The sequence below is a fragment of the Salmo trutta genome, unplaced genomic scaffold (genome assembly GCF_901001165.1).
Source record: "Salmo trutta unplaced genomic scaffold, fSalTru1.1, whole genome shotgun sequence".
Lineage (NCBI taxonomy): Eukaryota > Metazoa > Chordata > Actinopteri > Salmoniformes > Salmonidae > Salmo > Salmo trutta.
The window spans coordinates 1-22097 of record NW_021822728.1 but is presented as its reverse complement, the minus strand read 5'-3'; the positions used below and the strand labels follow the sequence as shown (position 1 = coordinate 22097).

The following is a 22097-nucleotide window of genomic DNA, read 5'->3' as shown; positions in this document are numbered from 1 at the left end:
GACTAGGCTGGTTGCCAGGTCCTCTTCTACCTACCTGACTAGGCTGGTTGCAAGGTCCTCTTCTATCTACCTGACTAGGCTGGTTGCCAGGTCCTCTTCTATCTACCTGACTAGGCTGGTTGCCAGATCCTCTTCTACCTGACTAGGCTGGTTGCCAGGTCCTCTTCTAACTGACTAGGCTGGTTGCCAGGTCCTCTTCTACCTGACTAGGCTGGTTGCCAGATCCTCTTCTATCTACCGGACTAGGCTGGTTGCCATATCCTCTTCTACCTGACTAGGCTGGTTGCCAGGTCCTCTTCTACCTGACTAGGCTGGTTGCCAGGTCCTCTTCTACCTGACTAGGCTGGTTGCCAGGTCCTCTTCTACCTGACTAGGCTGGTTGCCAGGTCCTCTTCTACCTGACTAGGCTGGTTGCCAGGTCCTCTTCTATCTACCTGACTAGGCTGGTTGCCAGGACCTCTTCTACCTACCTGACTAGGCTGGTTGCCAGGTCCTCTTCTACCTGACTAGGCTGGTTGCCAGATCCTCTTCTACCTGACTAGGCTGGTTGCCAGGTCCTCTTCTACCTACCTGACTAGGCTGGTTGCCAGCTCCTCTTCTACCTGACTAGGCTGGTTGCCAGGACCTCTTCTTTCTACCTGACTAGGCTGGTTGCCAGATCCTCTTCTACCTGCCTGACTAGGCTGGTTACCAGATCCTCTTCTACCTGACTAGGCTGGTTGCCAGGACCTCTTCTACCTGACTAGGCTGGTTGCCAGGTCCTCTTCTACCTGACTAGGCTGGTTGCCAGGTCCTCTTCTACCTGACTAGGCTGGTTGCCAGATCCTCTTCTATCTGACTAGGCTGGTTGCCAGGTCCTCTTCTACCTGACTAGGCTGGTTGCCAGATCCTCATCTACCTTCCTGACTAGGCTGGTTGCCAGAACCTCTTCTACCTGACTAGGCTGGTTGCCAGATCCTCTTCTACCTGACTAGGCTGGTTGCCAGGTCCTCTTCTATCTACCTGACTAGGCTGGTTGCCAGGTCCTCATCTACCTGACTAGGCTGGTTGCCAGATCCTCTTCTACCTGACTAGGCTGGTTGCCAGATCCTCTTCTACCTGACTAGGCTGGTTGCCAGGTCTCTTCTACCTGACTAGGCTGGTTGCCAGGTCCTCTTCTACCTGACTAGGCTGGTTGCCAGATCCTCTTCTACCTTCCTGACTAGGCTGGTTGCCAGATCCTCTTCTACCTGACTAGGCTGGTTGCCAGGTCCTCTTCTACCTGACTAGGCTGGTTGCCAGGTCCTCTTCTACCTGACTAGGCTGGTTGCCAGGTCCTCTTCTACCTGACTAGGCTGTGTTGCCAGGTCCTCTTCTACGTGACTAGGTGGTTGCCCAGGTCCTCTTCATACGTGACTAGGCTGGTTGCCAGGTCCTCTTCTACTCTGACTAGGCTTCTACCTGACTAGGCTGGTTGACCAGGTCCTCTTCTACCTGACTAGGCTGGTTGCCAGGTCCTCTTCTACCTGACTAGGCTGGTTGCCAGGTCCTCTTCTACCTGACTAGGCTGGTTGCCAGGTCCTCTTCTACGTGACTAGGCTGGTTGCCAGTGCCTCTTCTATCTACCTGACTAGGCTGGTTGCCAGGTCCTCTTCTATCTACCTGACTAGGCTGGTTGCCAGGTCCTCTTCTACCTGACTAGGCTGGTTGCCAGGTCCTCTTCTACCTGACTAGGCTGGTTGCCAGGTCCTCTTCTACCTGACTAGGCTGGTTGCCAGGTTCTCTTCTACCTGACTAGGCTGGTTGCCAGATCCTCTTCTATCTACCTGACTAGGCTGGTGCCAGGTCTCTTCTATCTACCTGACTAGGCTGGTTGCCAGGTCCCTCTTCTACCTGACTAGGCTGGTTGCCAGGTCCTCTTCAACCTACCTGACTAGGCTGGTTGCCAGGTCCTCTTCTACCTGACTAGGCTGGTTGCCAGGTCCTCTTCTATCTACCTGACTAGGCTGGTTGCCAGGTCCTCTTCTATCTACCTGACTAGGCTGGTTGCCGGGTCCTCTTCTATCTACCTGACTAGGCTGGTTGCCAGGTCCTCTTCTATCTACCTGACTAGGCTGGTTGCCAGATCCTCTTCTACCTGACTAGGCTGGTTGCCAGATCCTCTTCTACCTGACTAGGCTGGTTGCCAGGTCCTTTTCTATCTACCTAACTAGGCTGGTTGCCAGGTCCTCTTCTATCTACCTGACTAGGCTGGTTGCCAGGTCCTCTTCTATCTACCTGACTAGGCTGGTTGCCAGGTCCTCTTCTACCTGACTAGGCTGGTTGCCAGATCCTCTTCTACCTACCTGACTAGGCTGGTTGCCAGTTCCTCTTCTATCTACCTGACTAGGCTGGTTGCCAGGTCCTCTTCTACCTCTTCCTGACTAACGACCGACTAGATGACAGAATAATAGTCGCTGGGGGATGAAATGATTCAAAAGCAATCGCTCAACACACACACACACACACACACACACACACACACACACACACACACACACACACACACACACACACACACACACACACACACACACACACACACACAGAGGTCTATATATAGCTCCAGGTAGCAGTCAGCCATAACAAAGGCAGACACACACAGACCCACACACACACACACACACAGACCCACACACATGGACACAAACAAAACAGATTCTCTCTATTGTGTCTGTATTATATAGTTTTATTATATAGTTGTATTATATAGTTGTAGTATGTCTGTATTATATAGTTGTATTATATAGTTGTATTATGTCTGTATTATATAGTTGTAGTATGTCTGTATTATATAGTTGTATTACATAGTTGTATTATATTGTTGTAGTAGGTCTGTATTATATAGTTTTATTATATAGTTGTATTATATAGTTGTAGTATGTCTGTATTATATAGTTGTAGTATATAGTTGTATTATATAGTTGTAGTATGTCTGTATTATATAGTTGTATTATATCTGTATTATATAGTTGTAGTATGTCTGTATTATATAGTTGTATTATATAGTTGTATTATATAGTTGTATTGTATAGTTGTATTATATAGTTGTATTATATAGTTGTAGTATATAGTTGTATTATATAGTTGTAGTATGTCTGTATTATATAGTTGTAGTATGTCTGTATTATATAGTTGTAGTATATAGTTGTATTATATAGTTGTATTACATAGTTGTATTATATATTTGTATTATATAGTTGTATTATATAGTTGTAGTATGTCTGTATTATATAGTTGTATTATATAGTTGTATTATATAGTTGTAGTATATAGTTGTAGTATATAGTTGTATTATATAGTTGTAGTATGTCTGTATTATATAGTTGTATTATATAGTTGTATTATATAGTTGTATTATATAGTTGTAGTATATCTGTATTATATAGTTGTATTATATAGTTGTAGTATATCTGTATTATATAGTTGTATTATATAGTTGTAGTATATAGTTGTAGTATGTCTGTATTATATAGTTGTATTATATAGTTGTATTATATAGTTGTAGTATATAGTTGTATTATATAGTTGTATTATATAGTTGTAGTATATAGTTGTATTATATATCTGTATTATATAGTTGTAGTATATAGTTGTATTATATAGTTGTATTATATAGTTGTATTATATATTTGTATTATATAGTTGTATTATATAGTTGTAGTATGTCTGTATTATATAGTTGTAGTATATAGTTGTATTATATAGTTGTATTACATAGTTGTATTATATATTTGTATTATATAGTTGTATTATATAGTTGTAGTATGTCTGTATTATATAGTTGTATTATATAGTTGTATTATATAGTTGTAGTATATAGTTGTAGTATATAGTTGTATTATATAGTTGTAGTATGTCTGTATTATATAGTTGTATTATATAGTTGTATTATATAGTTGTATTATATAGTTGTAGTATGTCTGTATTATATAGTTGTAGTATGTCTGTATTATATAGTTGTAGTATATAGTTGTATTATATAGTTTTATTACATAGTTGTATTATATATTTGTATTATATAGTTGTATTATATAGTTGTAGTATGTCTGTATTATATAGTTGTATTATATAGTTGTATTATATAGTTGTAGTATATAGTTGTAGTATATAGTTGTATTATATAGTTGTAGTATGTCTGTATTATATAGTTGTATTATATAGTTGTATTATATAGTTGTATTATATAGTTGTAGTATATCTGTATTATATAGTTGTATTATATAGTTGTAGTATATCTGTATTATATAGTTGTATTATATAGTTGTAGTATATAGTTGTAGTATGTCTGTAGTATATAGTTGTATTATATAGTTGTATTATATAGTTGTAGTATATAGTTGTATTATATAGTTGTATTATATAGTTGTAGTATATAGTTGTATTATATATCTGTATTATATAGTTGTAGTATATAGTTGTATTATATAGTTGTATTATATAGTTGTATTATATAGTTGTAGTATGTCTGTATTATATAGTTGTATTATATAGTTGTATTATATAGTTGTAGTGTATCTGTATTATATAGTTGTATTATGTCTGTATTATATAGTTGTATTATATAGTTGTATTATATAGTTGTATTATATAGTTGTATTATATAGTTGTATTATATAGTTGTAGTATATAGTTGTATTATATAGTTGTATTATATAGTTGTATTATGTCTGTATTATATAGTTGTATTGTATATTTGTATTATATAGTTGTATTATATAGTTGTAGTATGTCTGTATTATATAGTTGTATTATATAGTTGTATTATATAGTTGTATTATATAGTTGTATTATATAGTTGTAGTATGTCTGTATTATATAGTTATAGTATATAGTTGTATTATATAGTTGTAGTATATAGTTGTATTATATAGTTGTATTATATAGTTGTATTATATAGTTGTATTATATAGTTGTATTATGTCTGTATTATATAGTTGTATTATATAGTTGTATTATATAGTTGTAGTATGTCTGTATTATGTAGTTGTATTGTATAGTTCTATTATATAGTTGTATTATATAGTTGTAGTATGTCTGTATTATATAGTTGTATTATATAGTTGTATTATATAGTTGTATTATATAGTTGTATTATATAGTTGTATTATATAGTTGTATTATATAGTTGTAGTATATAGTTGTATTATATAGTTGTATTATATAGTTGTATTATATAGTTGTAGTATATCTGTATTATATAGTTGTATTATGTCTGTATTATATAGTTGTATTATATAGTTGTAGTATGTCTGTATTATATAGTTGTATTATATAGTTGTATTATATAGTTGTATTATATAGTTGTATTATATAGTTGTATTATATAGTTGTAGTATATCGTTGTATTATATAGTTGTATTATATAGTTGTATTATATAGTTGTATTATATAGTTGTATTATATAGTTGTATTATGTCTGTATTATGTAGTTGTATTATGTCTGTATTATATAGTTGTATTATATAGTTGTAGTATGTCTGTATTATATAGTTGTATTATATAGTTGTATTATATAGTTGTAGTATGTCTGTATTATATAGTTGTATTATATAGTTGTAGTATATCTGTATTATATAGTTGTATTATATAGATGTAGTATGTCTGTATTATATATTTGTATTATATAGTTGTATTATATAGTTGTAGTATGTCTGTATTATTTAGTTGTATTATATAGTTGTATTATATAGTTGTAGAATGTCTGTATTATATAGTTGTATTATATAGTTGTATTATATAGTTGTATTATATAGTTGTATTATATAGTTGTAGTATATAGTTGTAGTATGTCTGTATTATATAGTTGTATTATATAGTTGTATTATATAGTTGTAGTATGTCTGTATTATATAGTTGTATTATATAGTTGTATTATATAGTTGTATTATATAGTTGTATTATATAGTTGTATTATATAGTTGTAGTATGTCTGTATTATATAGTTGTATTATGTCTGTATTATATAGTTGTATTATATAGTTGTATTATATAGTTGTAGTATGTCTGTATTATATAGTTGTATTATATAGTTGTATTATATAGTTGTATTATATAGTTGTATTATATAGTTGTAGTATATCTGTATTATATAGTTGTATTATATAGTTGTAGTATGTCTGTATTATATAGTTGTATTATGTCTGTATTATATAGTTGTATTATATAGTTGTATTATATAGTTGTATTATATAGTTGTAGTATATAGTTGTATTATATAGTTGTATTATATAGTTGTATTATATAGTTGTATTATATAGTTGTAGTATGTCTGTATTATATAGTTGTAGTATGTCTGTATTATATAGTTGTATTATATAGTTGTATTATATAGTTGTATTATATAGTTGTAGTATGTCTGTATTATATAGTTGTAGTATGTCTGTATTATATAGTTGTAGTATATAGTTGTATTATATAGTTGTAGTATATAGTTGTATTATATAGTTGTATTATATAGTTGTAGTATATAGTTGTAGTATATAGTTGTATTATATAGTTGTAGTATATAGTTGTATTATATAGTTGTATTATATAGTTGTATTATATAGTTGTATTATATAGTTGTAGTATATAGTTGTATTATATAGTTGTAGTACAGGATACCTGCCGCCTCTCCACTCTAACCACTAGGCTACCTGCCGCCTCTACACTCTAACCACTAGGCTACCTGCCTCCTCTACACTCTAACCACTAGGCTACCTGCCGCCTCTACACTCTAACCAATAGGATACCTGCCGCCTCTACACTCTAACCACTAGGCTACCTGCCGCCCCACACTCTACCCACTATGCTACCTGCCGCCTCTACACTCTAACCACTAGGCTACCTGCCGCTTCTGCACTCTAACCACTAGGCAACTTGCCGCCCCTCCACTCTAACCATTAGGCAACCTGCCGCCCCTCCACTCTAACCATTAAGCTACCTGCCGCCTCTACACTCTAACCACTAGGCAACCTGCCTCCTCCACACTCTAACCACTAGGTTACCTGCCGCCTCTACACTCTAACCACTAGGCTACCTGCCGCCTCTACAATCTAACCACTAGGCAACCTGCCTCCCCTCCACTCTAACCATTAGGCTACCTGCCTCCTCTATACTCTAACCACTAGGCTACCTGCCGCCCCTCCACTCTAACCACTAGGCTACCTGCCTCCTCTACACTCTAAGCACTAGGCTACCTGCCGCCCCTCCACTCTAACCACTAGGCTACCTGCCTCCCCTCCACTCTAACCATTAGGCTACCTGCCTCCTCTATACTCTAACCACTAGGCTACCTGCCGCCCCTCCACTCTAACCACTAGGCTACCTGCCTCCTCTACACTCTAAGCACTAGGCTACCTGCCGCCCCTCCACTCTAACCACTAGGCTACCTGCCTCCTCTACACTCTAACCACTAGGCTACCTGCCGCCTCTACACTCTAACCACTAGGCTACCTGCCACCTCTACACTCTAACCACTAGGCTACCTGCCTCCTCTACACTCTAACCACTAGGCTACCTGCCGCCTCTACACTCTAACCACTAGGCTACCTGCCTCCTCTACACTCTAACCACTAGGCTACCTGCCACCTCTACAGTCTAACCACTAGGCTACCTGCCGCTTCTACACTCTAACCACTAGGCTACCTGCCGCCTCTACAGATTATGAGAGAGAGAGAGAGAGAGAGAGAGAGAGAGAGAGAGAGAGAGAGAGAGAGAGAGAGAGAGAGAGAGAGAGAGAGAGTGAGAGAGAGAGAGAGGGCGCCCTAGATTCTGAACACCATATTAATCAAGACTAGACAGGCCATATTCCCTGTACACTGTCTGCCAGTTATTTAAGAGTTATTCCGGTTCCCACAGGGGGAGAGAGACCGGGAGGCGCTGTAGAGCCCGTCAGTGAGTCTGAACGTCGGAGGATCTACGGTATAAACGCGATTCACAGCAGAGCGAAAAACGGTCTGATCTGAACGCCTCGTTTCTTATCCTTCCTCTCAGCCAGCCGTGATGCGAGACCAGACCCCTGATATCATCTCTCTCACAACGCCGCTGAAACAAGGAGGAATAAACTGATTCATAAATAAACAGAAGAAGAAGACATGGGAGGGATGGAGCCCGTAGGCTCGTTTCTTCCCGGTAAAACCGGTACTTCGCATTTCGATCCGGTGGTTTTTGTCAAACGGCCGCGGACCATCCTCAGACTACTGTGCTGGGTGAGCGACAAATCAACGAGACTCGTTTGTATGTGTGGAGTCTGCTTTAGGCCTGTATATATAAATATATATATAGATATATAGGAGACTATAATATCTATAAATGTATATATATATAATGTCTATAATATCTATAAATGTATATATAATGTCTTTAATGTCTATAAAAACACAACCCGTCGCTGTAATATTTGGCTCTGCGTCATCCAGGTTTTAAAAAAACGTGTTTTGTTTTTATTCTGCATCAATGGAGGGATTGGGGTGGGGTAACGTAGTCTGGCCTAGCTGGTTAATGGTTTATAATAACCCAGGGGGGGGTAATGTAGTCTGGCCTAGCTGGTTAATGGTTTATAATAACCCAGGGGGGGTAATGTAGTCTGGCCTAGCTGGTTAATGGTTTATAATAACCCAGGGGGGGTAACGTAGTCTGGCCTAGCTGGTTTATGGTTTATAATAACCCAGGGGGGGTAATGTAGTCTGGCCTAGCTGGTTTATGGTTTATAATAACCCAGGGGGGGGGGTAATGTAGTCTGGCCTAGCTGGTTAATGGTTTATAATAACCCAGGGGGGGTAACGTAGTCTGGCCTAGCTGGTTTATGGTTTATAATAACCCAGGGGGGGTAATGTAGTCTGGCCCTAGCTGGTTAATGGTTTATAATAACCCAGGGGGGGGGTAATGTAGTCTGGCCCAGCTGGTTAATGGTTTATAATAACCCAGGGGGGTAACGTAGTCTGGCCTAGCTGGTTAATGGTTTATAATAACCCAGGGGGGGTAATGTAGTGTGGCCTAGCTGGTTAATGGTTTATAATAACCCAGGGGGTGGGGTAACGTAGTCTGGCCTAGCTGGTTTATGGTTTATAATAACCCAGGGGGGGGTAATGTAGTCTGGCCTAGCTGGTTTATGGTTTATAATAACCCAGGGGGGGTAATGTAGTCTGGCCTAGCTGGTTAATGGTTTATAATACCCAGGGGGGGGTAATGTAGTCTGGCCTAGCTGGTTAATGGTTTATAATAACCCAGGGGTGGTAATGTAGTGTGGCCTAGCTGGTTAATGGTTTATAATAACCCAGGGGGTGGGGTAACGTAGTCTGGCCTAGCTGGTTTATGGTTTATAATAACCCAGGGGGGGTAATGTAGTCTGGCCTAGCTGGTTTATGGTTTATAATAACCCAGGGGGGTAATGTAGTCTGGCCTAGCTGGTTAATGGTTTATAATAACCCAGGGGGGGGGTAATGTAGTCTGGCCTAGCTGGTTAATGGTTTATAATAACCCAGGGGGTGGGGTAATGTAGTCTGGCCTAGCTGGTTAATGGTTTATAATAACCCAGGGGGGGTAATGTAGTCTGGCCTAGCTGGTTAATGGTTTATAATAACCCAGGGGGGGTAATGTAGTCTGGCCTAGCTGGTTTATGGTTTATAATAACCCAGGGGGGGTAATGTAGTCTGGCCTAGCTGGTTAATGGTTTATATTAACCCAGGGGGGGTAATGTAGTCTGGCATTGCTGGTTTATGGTTTATAATAACCCAGGGGGATAATGTAGTCTGGCCTAGCTGGTTAATGGTTTATAATAACCCAGGGGGGGGTAATGTAGTCTGGCCTAGCTGGTTAATGGTTTATAATAACCCAGGGGGGGTAATGTAGTCTGGCCTAGCTGGTTAATGGTTTATAATAACCCAGGGGGGGTAATGTAGTCTGGCCTAGCTGGTTAATGGTTTATAATGACCCAGGGGGGGGGGGGTAATGTAGTCTGGCCTAGCTGGTTAATGGTTTATAATAACCCAGGGGTGGTAATGTAGTCTGGCCTAGCTGGTTAATGGTTTATAATAACCCAGGGGGGGTAATGTAGTCTGGCCTAGCTGGTTAATGGTTTATAATAACCCAGGGGGGGTAATGTAGTCTGGCCTAGCTGGTTAATGGTTTATAATAACCCAGGGGGGGTAATGTAGTCTGGCCTAGCTGGTTAATGGTTTATAATAACCCAGGGGGGTAATGTAGTCTGGCCTAGCTGGTTTATGGTTTATAATAACCCAGGGGGGGTAATGTAGTCTGGCCTAGCTGGTTAATGGTTTATAATAACCCAGGGGGGGTAATGTAGTCTGGCCTAGCTGGTTTATGGTTTATAATAACCCAGGGGGGGGTAATGTAGTCTGGCCTAGCTGGTTTATGGTTTATAATGACCCAGGGGGGGGTAACGTAGTCTGGCCTAGCTGGTTAATGGTTTATAATAACCCAGGGGGGGTAATGTAGTCTGGCCTAGCTGGTTAATGGTTTATAATAACCCAGGGGGGGTAACGTAGTCTGGCCTAGCTGGTTAATGGTTTATAATAACCCAGGGGGGGTAACGTAGTCTGGCCTAGCTGGTTTATGGTTTATAATAACCCAGGGGGGGGTAATGTAGTCTGGCCTAGCTGGTTAATGGTTTATAATAACCCAGGGGGGGGTAATGTAGTCTGGCCCAGCTGGTTAATGGTTTATAATAACCCAGGGGGGTAACGTAGTCTGGCCTAGCTGGTTAATGGTTTATAATAACCCGGGGGGGTAATGTAGTGTGGCCTAGCTGGTTAATGGTTTATAATAACCCAGGGGGTGGGGTAACGTAGTCTGGCCTAGCTGGTTTATGGTTTATAATAACCCAGGGGGGGTAATGTAGTCTGGCCTAGCTGGTTTATAGTTTATAATAACCCAGGGGGGGTAATGTAGTCTGGCCTAGCTGGTTAATGGTTTATAATAACCCAGGGGGGGGTAATGTAGTCTGGCCTAGCTGGTTAATGGTTTATAATAACCCAGGGGGTGGGGTAACGTAGTCTGGCCTAGCTGGTTAATGGTTTATAATAACCCAGGGGGGGGTAATGTAGTCTGGCCTAGCTGGTTAATGGTTTATAATAACCCAGGGGGTGGGGTAATGTAGTCTGGCCTAGCAGGTTAATGGTTTATAATAACCCAGGGGGGGTAATGTTGTCTGGCCTAGCTGGTTAATGGTTTATAATAACCCAGGGGGGGTAATGTAGTCTGGCCTAGCTGGTTTATGGTTTATAATAACCCAGGGGGGGTAATGTAGTCTGGCCTAGCTGGTTAATGGTTTATATTAACCCAGGGGGGGTAATGTAGTCTGGCCTAGCTGGTTTATGGTTTATAATAACCCAGGGGGGATAATGTAGTCTGGCCTAGCTGGTTAATGGTTTATAATAACCCAGGGGGGGGGTAATGTAGTCTGGCCTAGCTGGTTAATGGTTTATAATAACCCAGGGGGGGTAATGTAGTCTGGCCTAGCTGGTTAATGGTTTATAATAACCCAGGGGGGGTAATGTAGTCTGGCCTAGCTGGTTAATGGTTTATAATGACCCAGGGGGGGGTAATGTAGTCTGGCCTAGCTGGTTAATGGTTTATAATAACCCAGGGGGTGGGGTAACGTAGTCTGGCCTAGCTGGTTTATGGTTTATAATAACCCAGGGGGGGTAATGTAGTCTGGCCTAGCTGGTTTATAGTTTATAATAACCCAGGGGGGGTAATGTAGTCTGGCCTAGCTGGTTAATGGTTTATAATAACCCAGGGGGGGTAATGTAGTCTGGCCTAGCTGGTTAATGGTTTATAATAACCCAGGGGGTGGGGTAACGTAGTCTGGCCTAGCTGGTTAATGGTTTATAATAACCCAGGGGGGGTAATGTAGTCTGGCCTAGCTGGTTAATGGTTTATAATAATCCAGGGGGTGGGGTAATGTAGTCTGGCCTAGCTGGTTAATGGTTTATAATAACCCAGGGGGGGTAATGTAGTCTGGCCTAGCTGGTTAATGGTTTATAATAACCCAGGGGGGGTAATGTAGTCTGGCCTAGCTGGTTTATGGTTTATAATAACCCAGGGGGGGTAATGTAGTCTGGCCTAGCTGGTTAATGGTTTATATTAACCCAGGGGGGGTAATGTAGTCTGGCCTAGCTGGTTTATGGTTTATAATAACCCAGGGGGGATAATGTAGTCTGGCCTAGCTGGTTAATGGTTTATAATAACCCAGGGGGGGGGTAATGTAGTCTGGCCTAGCTGGTTAATGGGTTTATAATAACCCAGGGGGGGTAATGTAGTCTGGCCTAGCTGGTTAATGGTTTATAATAACCCAGGGGTGGTAATGTAGTCTGCCTAGCTGGTTAATGGTTTATAATAACCCAGGGGGGGTAATGTAGTCTGGCCTAGCTGGTTAATGGTTTATAATGACCCAGGGGGGGGGGGTAATGTAGTCTGGCCTAGCTGGTTAATGGTTTATAATAACCCAGGGGGGTAATGTAGTCTGGCCTAGCTGGTTAATGGTTTATAATAACCCAAGGGGTGGGGTAATGTAGTCTGGCCTAGCTGGTTAATGGTTTATAATAACCCAGGGGGGGTAATGTAGTCTGGCCTAGCTGGTTAATGGTTTATAATAACCCAGGGGGGTAATGTAGTCTGGCCTAGCTGGTTAATGGTTTATAATAACCCAGGGGGGGTAATGTAGTCTGGCCTAGCTGGTTAATGGTTTATAATAACCCAGGGGGGGTAATGTAGTCTGGCCTAGCTGGTTTATGGTTTATAATAACCCAGGGGGGGTAATGTAGTCTGGCCTAGCTGGTTTATGGTTTATAATAACCCAAGGGGGTAATGTAGTCTGGCATTGCTGGTTTATGGTTTATAATAACCCAGGGGGGGTAATGTAGTCTGGCCTAGCTGGTTTATGGTTTATAATAACCCAGGGGGGGTAATGTAGTCTGGCCTAGCTGGTTAATGGTTTATAATAACCCAGGGGGGGTAATGTAGTCTGGCCTAGCTGGTTAATGGTTTATAATAACCCAGGGGGGTAATGTAGTCTGGCCTAGCTGGTTAATGGTTTTTTAATAACCCAGGGGGGGTAATGTAGTCTGGCCTAGCTGGTTAATGGTTTATAATAACCCAAGGGGGTAATGTAGTCTGGCCTAGCTGGTTTATGGTTTATAATAACCCAGGGGGGGTAATGTAGTCTGGCCTAGCTGGTTTATGGTTTATAATGACCCAGGGGTGGGGTAACGTAGTCTGGCCTAGCTGGTTAATGGTTTATAATAACCCAAGGGGGTAATGTAGTCTGGCCTAGCTGGTTTATGGTTTATAATAACCCAGGGGGGATAATGTAGTCTGGCCTAGCTGGTTAATGGTTTATAATAACCCAGGGGGGGTAACGTAGTCTGGCCTAGCTGGTTAATGGTTTATAATAACCCAGGGGGGGTAATGTAGTCTGGCCTAGCTGGTTAATGGTTTATAATAACCCAGGGGGGTAACGTAGTCTGGCCTAGCTGGTTTATGGTTTATAATAACCAGGGGGGTAATGTAGTCTGGCCTAGCTGGTTTATGGTTTATAATAACCCAGGGGGGGGGTAATGTAGTCTGGCCTAGCTGGTTAATGGTTTATAATAACCCAGGGGGGGTAATGTAGTCTGGCCTAGCTGGTTAATGGTTTATAATAACCCAGGGGGGGTAATGTAGTCTGGCCTAGCTGGTTAATGGTTTATAATAACCCAGGGGGGTAACGTAGTCTGGCCTAGCTGGTTTATGGTTTATAATAACCCAGGGGGGTAATGTAGTCTGGCCTAGCTGGTTTATGGTTTATAATAACCCAGGGGGGGGGTAATGTAGTCTGGCCTAGCTGGTTAATGGTTTATAATAACCCAGGGGGGGTAATGTAGTCTGGCCTAGCTGGTTAATGGTTTATAATAACCCAGGGGGGGGTAATGTAGTCTGGCCTAGCTGGTTAATGGTTTATAATAACCCAGGGGGGGGTAATGTAGTCTGGCCTAGCTGGTTAATGGTTTATAATAACCCAGGGGGGGTAATGTAGTCTGGCCTAGCTGGTTTATGTTTTATAATAACCCAGGGGGGTAATGTAGTCTGGCCTAGCTGGTTTATGGTTTATAATAACCCAGGGGGGGGGGTAATGTAGTCTGGCCTAGCTGGTTTATGGTATATAATAACCCGGGGGGGTAATGTAGTCTGGCCTAGCTGGTTTATGGTTTATAATATCCCAGGGGGGGTAATGTAGTCTGGCCTAGCTGGTTAATGGTTTATAATAACCCAGGGGGGTAATGTAGTCTGGCCTAGCTGGTTTATGGTTTATAATATCCCAGGGGGGTAAGGTAGTCTGGCCTAGCTGGTTAATGGTTTATAATAACCCAGGGGGGTAATGTAGTCTGGCCTAGCTGGTTTATGGTTTATAATAACCCAGAGAGGGTAATGTAGTCTGGCCTAGCTGGTTAATGGTTTATAATATCCCAGGGGGGTAATGTAGTCTGGCCTAGCTGGTTAATGGTTTATAATAACCCAGGGGGGTAATGTAGTCTGGCCTAGCTGGTTTATGGTTTATAATAACCCAGAGGGGGTAATGTTGTCTGGCCTAGCTGGTTAATGGTTTATAATAACCCAGGGGGGGTAATGTAGTCTGGCATAGCTGGTTAATGGTTTATAATAACCCAGGGGGGGTAATGTAGTCTGGCCTAGCTGGTTTATGGTTAATAATAACCCAGGGGGGGTAATGTAGTCTGGCCTAGCTGGTTAATGGTTTATAATAACCCAGGGGGGGTAATGTAGTCTGGCCTAGCTGGTTTATGGTTTACAATAACCCAGGGGGGGGGGGGTAATGCAGTCTGGCCTAGCTGGTTAATGGTTATAATAACCCAGGGGGGGTAATGTAGTCTGGCCTAGCTGGTTAATGGTTTATAATAACCCGGGGGGGGGTAATGTAGTCTGGCCTAGCTGGTTAATGGTTTATAATAACCCAGGGGGGTAATGTAGTCTGGCCTAGCTGGTTTATGGTTTATAATATCCCAGGGGGGGTAATGTAGTCTGGCCTAGCTGGTTTATGGTTTATAATTACCCAGGGGGGGGTAATGTAGTCTGGCCTAGCTGGTTTATGGATTATAATAACCCGGGGGGGGGTAATGTAGTCTGGCCTAGCTGGTTTATGGTTTATAATAACCCAGGGGGAGTAATGTAGTCTGGCCTAGCTGGTTAATGGTTTATAATAACCCAGGGGGGTAATGTAGTCTTGCCTAGCTGGTTTATGGTTTATAATAACCCAGGGGGGGTAATGTAGTCTGACCTAGCTGGTTAATGGTTTATAATAACCCAGGGGGGTAATGTAGTCTGGCCTAGCTGGTTAATGGTTTATAATAACCCGGGGGGGGGGGTAATGTAGTCTGGCCTAGCTGGTTAATGGTTTATAATAACCCAGGGGGGAGGTAATGTAGTCTGGCCTAGCTGGTTTATGGTTTATAATAACCCAGGGGGGTAATGTAGTCTGGCCTAGCTGGTTTATGGTTTATAATAACCCAGGGGGGGTAATGTAGTCTGGCCTAGCTGGTTAATGGTTTATAATAACCCAAGGGAGGTAATGTAGTCTGGCCTTGCTGGTTTATGGTTTATAATAACCCAGGGGGGGTAATGTAGTCTGGCCTAGCTGGTTCATGGTTTATAATAACCCAGGGGGGTAATGTAGTCTGGCCTAGCTGGTTTATGGTTTATAATAACCCAGGGGGGGGGGGGTAATGTAGTCTGGCCTAGCTGGTTTATGGTTTATAATAACCAAGGGGGGGGTAATGTAGTCTGGCCTAGCTGGTTTATGGTTAATAATAACCCAGGGGGGTAATGTAGTCTGGCCTAGCTGGTTAATGGTTTATAATAACCCAAGGGAGGTAATGTAGTCTGGCCTTTCTGGTTTATGGTTTATAATAACCCAGGGGGGGTAATGTAGTCTGGCCTAGCTGGTTTATGGTTTATAATAACCCAGGGGGGTAATGTAGTCTGGCCTAGCTGGTTTATGGTTTATAATAACCCAGGGGGGGGGGTAATGTAGTCTGGCCTAGCTGGTTTATGGTTTATAATGACCCAGGGGGGGGGTAATGTAGTCTGGCATATCTGGTTTATGGTTTATAATGAATCAGGGGGGGTAATGTAGTCTGGCCTAGCTGGTGTATGGTTTATAATAACCCAGGGGGGTAATGTAGTCTAGCCTAGCTGGTTTATGGTTTATAATAACCCAGGGGGGTAATGTAGTCTGGCCTAGCTGGTTTATGGATTATAAAAACCAGGGGGGGTTATGTAGTCTGGCCTAGCTGGTTTATGGTTTATAATAACCCAGGGAGGGGTAATGTAGTCTGGCCTAGCTGGTTTATGGTTTATAATAACCCAGGGGGGGTAATGTAGTCTGGCCTAGCTGGTTTATGGTTTATAATAACCCGGGGGGGGGGGTAATGTAGTCTGGCCTAGCTGGTTTATGGTTATAATAACCCAGGGGGGGTAATGTAGTCTGGCCTAGCTGGTTTATGGTTTATAATAACCCAGGGGGAGGTAATGTAGTCTGGCCTAGCTGGTTTATGGTTTATAATGACCCGGGGGGAGGGTAATGTAGTCTGGCCTAGCTGGTTTATGGTTTATAATGACCCGGGGGGGGGTAATGTAGTCTGGCCTAGCTGGTTTATGGTTTATAATGACCCAGGGGGGGGGGTAATGTAGTCTGGCCTAGCTGGTTTATGGATTATAATAAACCGGGGGGGGGGTAATGTAGTCTGGCCTAGCTGGTTTATGGTTTATAATAACCCAGGGGGGGTAATGTAGTCTGGCCTAGCTGGTTTATGGTTTATAATAACCCAGGGGGGTAATGTAGTCTGGCCTAGCTGGTTTATGGTTTATAATAACCCAGGGGGGGTAATGTAGTCTGGCCTAGCTGGTTATGGTTTATAATAACCCAGGGGGGGGGGGGTAATGTAGTCTTGCCTATCTGGTTTATGGTTTATAATAACCCGGGGGGGGGGGTAATGTAGTCTGGCCTAGCTGGTTTATGGTTTATAATAACCCAGGGGGGGTAATGTTGCTGGTTTATAATTGGCTACAGTAGATTTACTGTTCGGGTTGAAAAACATTCTGGTAAATTTCACAGGTTTTCCAGAAATCCTGGTTGGAAGATCACTGGGAAATGTTTTGGGAACGTTCGTGGAATTTTGCCACCCATCTTGCAGGCCCCGACGTGGCCTGTAAACCATGAGTTTCAGGCCCTGCTTTATAAGGCCCCGACGTGGCCTGTAAACCATGAGTTTCAGGCCCTGCTGTATAAGGCCCCGAGGTGGCCTGTAAACCATGAGTTTCGGGCCCTGCTGTATAAGGCCCCGACGTGGCCTGTAAACCATGAGTTTCAGACCCTGCTGTATAAGGCCCCGACATGACCTGTAAACCATGAGTTTCAGGCCCTGCTGTATAAGGCCCCGAGGTGGCCAGTAAACCATGAGTTTCGGGCCCTGCTGTATAAGGCCCCGACGTGGCCTGTAAACCATGAGTTTCAGACCCTGCTGTATAAGGCCCCGACATGACCTGTAAACCATGAGTTTCAGGACCTGCTGTATAAGGCCCCGACGTGGCCTGTAAACCATGAGTTTCAGACCCTGCTGTATAAGGCCCCGACGTGACCTGTAAACCATGAGTTTCAGGCCCTGCTGTATAAGGCCCCGAGGTGGCCTGTAAACCATGAGTTTCAGGCCCTGCTGTATAAGGCCCCAACGTGGCCTGTAAACCATGAGTTTCAGTCCCGCTGTATAAGGTCCCGACGTGGCCTGTAAACCATGAGTTTCAGACCCGCTGTATAAGGTCCCGACGTGGCCTGTAAACCATGAGTTTCAGACCCGCTGTATAAGGCCCCAACAACAACAACGACTCCTATTGAGGTGTAACTGCTCACGGCAGCTATTTAAGGTTCTAAACTACATTATTGTAGGTCGTTGGTTTTTACAGTGCAGCAATGTGTGTGTGTGTGTGTGTGTGTGTGTGTGTGTGTGTGTGTGTGTGTGTGTGTGTGTGTGTGTGTGTGTGTGTGTGTGTGTGTGTGTGTGTGTGTGTGTGTGTGTGTGGTGTGTGTGTGTGTGTGTGTGTGTGTGTGTGTGTGTGTGTGTGTGTTCAAGTGTTGGCGTAAATGAAAACATTTTTAAATCCTACTGCTCAGTAAATATCAATGATCTCCAAACTAACTTTTTCCACTGAATGACTCTCCCCTTCTCCTCTCCTCCCTCTCCCTCCCTCTCTCCTTCTCCCTCCCTCTCCTCTCCTCTCCTCTCTCCTTCTCCCTCCTCTCCCTCTCTCTCCTCTCTCTCCTCTCCTCTCTCTCTCCCTCCCTTTCTCCCCCTCCTTCTCCTCTCTTTCTCCCTCACCTCTCACCCTCCCTCCCTCTCTCCTCTCCACTCCTCTCCTCTCCTTTCTCCTCTCACCCTCCCTCCCTCTCCCTCCCAAAATTGCCAAATCATCAATGTTACAGCTGTATTGAATCATATCCCTATGAGTAATTAACTAGTCGTTTTCTCTCCTCCGGGAAGCGTTCAGCTGTATAGTAATTCATTAAAGGTGATGTCTCTCCTCCAGGTCGTGTTCAGCTGTATAGTAATTAATTAAAGGTGATGTCTCTCCTCCAGGTAGTGTTCAGCTGTATAGCAATTAATTAAAGGTGATGTCTCTCCTCCAGGTCGTGTTCAGCTGTATAGTAATTAATTAAAGGTGATGTCTCTCCTCCAGGTAGTGTTCAGCTGTATAGTAATTAATTAAAGGTGATGTCTCTCCTCCAGGTAGTGTTCAGCTGTATAGTAATTAATTAAAGGTGATGTCTCTCCTCCAGGTAGTGTTCAGCTGTATAGTAATTAATTAAAGGTGATGTCTCTCCTCCAGGTGTTCTCTATGGTCGTGTTCAGCTGTATAGTAATTAATTAAAGGTGATGTCTCTCCTCCAGGTAGTGTTCAGCTGTATAGTAATTAATTAAAGGTGATGTCTCTCCTCCAGGTCGTGTTCAGCTGTATAGTAATTAATTAAAGGTGATGTCTCTCCTCCAGGTAGTGTTCAGCTGTATAGTAATTAATTAAAGGTGATGTCTCTCCTCCAGGTGTTCTCTATGGTCGTGTTCAGCTGTATAGTAATTAATTAAAGGTGATGTCTCTCCTCCAGGTAGCGTTCAGCTGTATAGTAATTAATTAAAGGTGATGTCTCTCCTCCAGGTGTTCTCTATGGTCGTGTTCAGCTGTATAGTAATTAATTAAAGGTGATGTCTCTCCTCCAGGTAGTGTTCAGCTGTATAGTAATTAATTAAAGGTGATGTCTCTCCTCCAGGTGTTCTCTATGGTCGTGTTCAGCTGTATAGTAATTAATTAAAGGTGATGTCTCTCCTCCAGGTCGTGTTCAGCTGTATAGTAATTAATTAAAGGTGATGTCTCTCCTCCAGGTAGTGTTCAGCTGTATAGTAATTAATTAAAGGTGATGTCTCTCCTCCAGGTAGTGTTCAGCTGTATAGTAATTAATTAAAGGTGATGTCTCTCCTCCAGGTCGTGTTCAGCTGTATAGTAATTAATTAAAGGTGATGTCTCTCCTCCAGGTAGTGTTCAGCTGTATAGTAATTAATTAAAGGTGATGTCTCTCCACCAGGTAGTGTTCAGCTGTATAGTAATTAATTAAAGGTGATGTCTCTCCTCCAGGTAGTGTTCAGCTGTATAGTAATTAATTAAAGGTGATGTCTCTCCTCCAGGTAATGTTCAGCTGTATAGTAATTAATTAAAGGTGATGTCTCTCCACCAGGTAGTGTTCAGCTGTATAGTAATTAATTAAAGGTGATGCCTCTCCTCCAGGTAGTGTTCAGCTGTATAGTAATTAATTAAAGGTGATGCCTCTCCTCCAGGTGTTCTCTATGGTCGTGTTCAGCTGTATAGTAATTAATTAAAGGTGATGTCTCTCCTCCAGGTAGCGTTCAGCTGTATAGTAATTAATTAAAGGTGATGTCTCTCCTCCAGGTGTTCTCTATGGTAGTGTTCAGCTGTATAGTAATTAATTAAAGGTGATGTCTCTCCTCCAGGTGTTCTCTATGGTCGTGTTCAGCTGTATAGTAATTAATTAAAGTTGATGTCTCTCCTCCAGGTAGTGTTCAGCTGTATAGTAATTAATTAAAGGTGATGCCTCTCCTCCAGGTAGTGTTCAGCTGTATAGTAATTAATTAGAGGTAATGTCTCTCCTCCAGGTCGTGTTCAGCTGTATAGTAATTAATTAAAGGTGATGTCTCTCCTCCAGGTAGTGTTCAGCTGTATAGTAATTAATTAAAGGTGATGTCTCTCCTCCAGGTAGTGTTCAGCTGTATAGTAATTAATTAAAGGTGATGTCTCTCCTCCAGGTAGTGTTCAGCTGTATAGTAATTAATTAAAGGTGATGTCTCTCCTCCAGGTGTTCTCTATGGTCGTGTTCAGCTGTATAGTGAACGAAGGTTACATGAACATCGGCAGCGAGCGGTTGCTATGCGTCTTCAATAAGAACGCGGACGCCTGTAACTACGGCGTTACCGTGGGCGTGGTCTGTTTCCTAGGCAGCGTCTGCTTCCTGGTTGTGGACATCTACTTCCCCACCATCCACAGCGTCCGACTCAGGAGGAGAGCAACTCTCATCGACATGGTCTTCTCTGGTACACACACACACACACACACACACACACACACACACACACACACACACACACACACACACACACACACACACACCTTACACACACACACACACACACACACACACACACACACACACACACCTTACACACACACACACACACACACACACACACGTTATACACACACACACACACACCTTACACACACACACACACACACACACACACACACACACACACACACACACACACACCTCACACACACACACACACACACACACACACACACCTCACACACACACACACACACACCTTACACACCTCCACACACACACACACACACACACACACACACACACACGTTACACACACACACACATCCACAGGTCGTGTCTCTAGAGGTCTGTTCTGATCCATCTGTCCTGTTGGTCCCGCCCCCCCAGCCCTGGCCAGTTTCCTGTGGTTCGTGGGCTTCTGTTTCCTGGCCAATCAGTGGCAGCAGACGACAGAAGAAGAGCTCCCATTGGCTCAGGGCTCCGACGCCGCCAGGGCCACTGTTGCCTTCTGCTTCTTCTCCATCCTCACCTGGGTAAGAGACACCTGTGTGTGTGTGTGTGTGTGTGTGTGTGTGTGTGTGTGTGTGTGTGTGTGTGTGAGGTGTGTGTGTGTGTGTGTGTGTGTGTGTGTGTGTGTGTGTGTGTGTGTGTGTGTAGTGTGTGTGTGTGTAGTGTGTGTGTGTGTGTAGTGTGTGTGTGTGTGTGTAATGTGTGTGTGTGTGTGTGTGTGTGTGTGTGTAGTGTGTGTGTGTGTGTGTGTGTGTGTGTGTGTGTGTGTAGTGTGTGTGTGTGTGTGTGTGTGTGTGTGTGTGTGTAGTTGTGTGTGTGTGTGTGTGTGTGTGTGTGTGTGTGTGTGTGTGTGTGTGTGTGTGTGTGTGTGTGTGTGTGTGTGTGTGTGTGTGTGTGTGTGTGTGTGTGTGTTGTGTGTGTGTGTGTGTGTGTGTGTGGTGTGTGTGTGTGTGTGTGTGTGTGTGTGTGTGTGTAGTGTGTGTGTGTGTGTGTGTGTGTGTGTGTGTAGTGTGTGTGTGTGTGTGTGGTGTGTTACTATGTGAGTCTGTTAGCGTGTAACAGAGCTGTAGGAGTTGTGACCCGTTTTGTTGTTTGTCGTAGTTGTTGTCTAGAGCGACAAATCTGAGGAAGGGGATTCCTGTCCCACCTTGTGTGCTGAAGGCTGTCTCGCTCGCTGGATTACCTTTAGAGAAACTCCTGTTGCTACGGTTACCTTGACACTGTTACTATGGTTACCTTGACTACTGCTTTAACGACGAACGCCTCTGACCTTTGACCTCTAGGCTGGCCTGACGGCGCTCGCCCTCCAGACGTTCATCAACCTGTTCCAAAACTTCAGCCTCTTCACCGATCGGCTCGACGACAACGCCGGTTACCGCGACAA

At 42.8% G+C, this 22097-nt stretch overlaps 1 protein-coding gene across 1 annotated transcript; it reads left to right on the top strand.

Annotated features, from left to right (window-relative positions):
• Window positions 1-7750: 7750 nt before the first annotated feature.
• LOC115184038 (synaptogyrin-1) lies at window positions 7751-22090 on the top strand (the record flags this gene model as incomplete). The annotated part of the gene is made up of 4 exons (XM_029745033.1): window positions 7751-8210; window positions 20432-20666; window positions 21092-21237; window positions 21997-22090. Coding segments are annotated over exons 1-4 (589 nt in total), but the record flags the coding sequence as incomplete, so codon positions are not given.
• Between the last annotated feature and the right edge of the window lie 7 nt (window positions 22091-22097).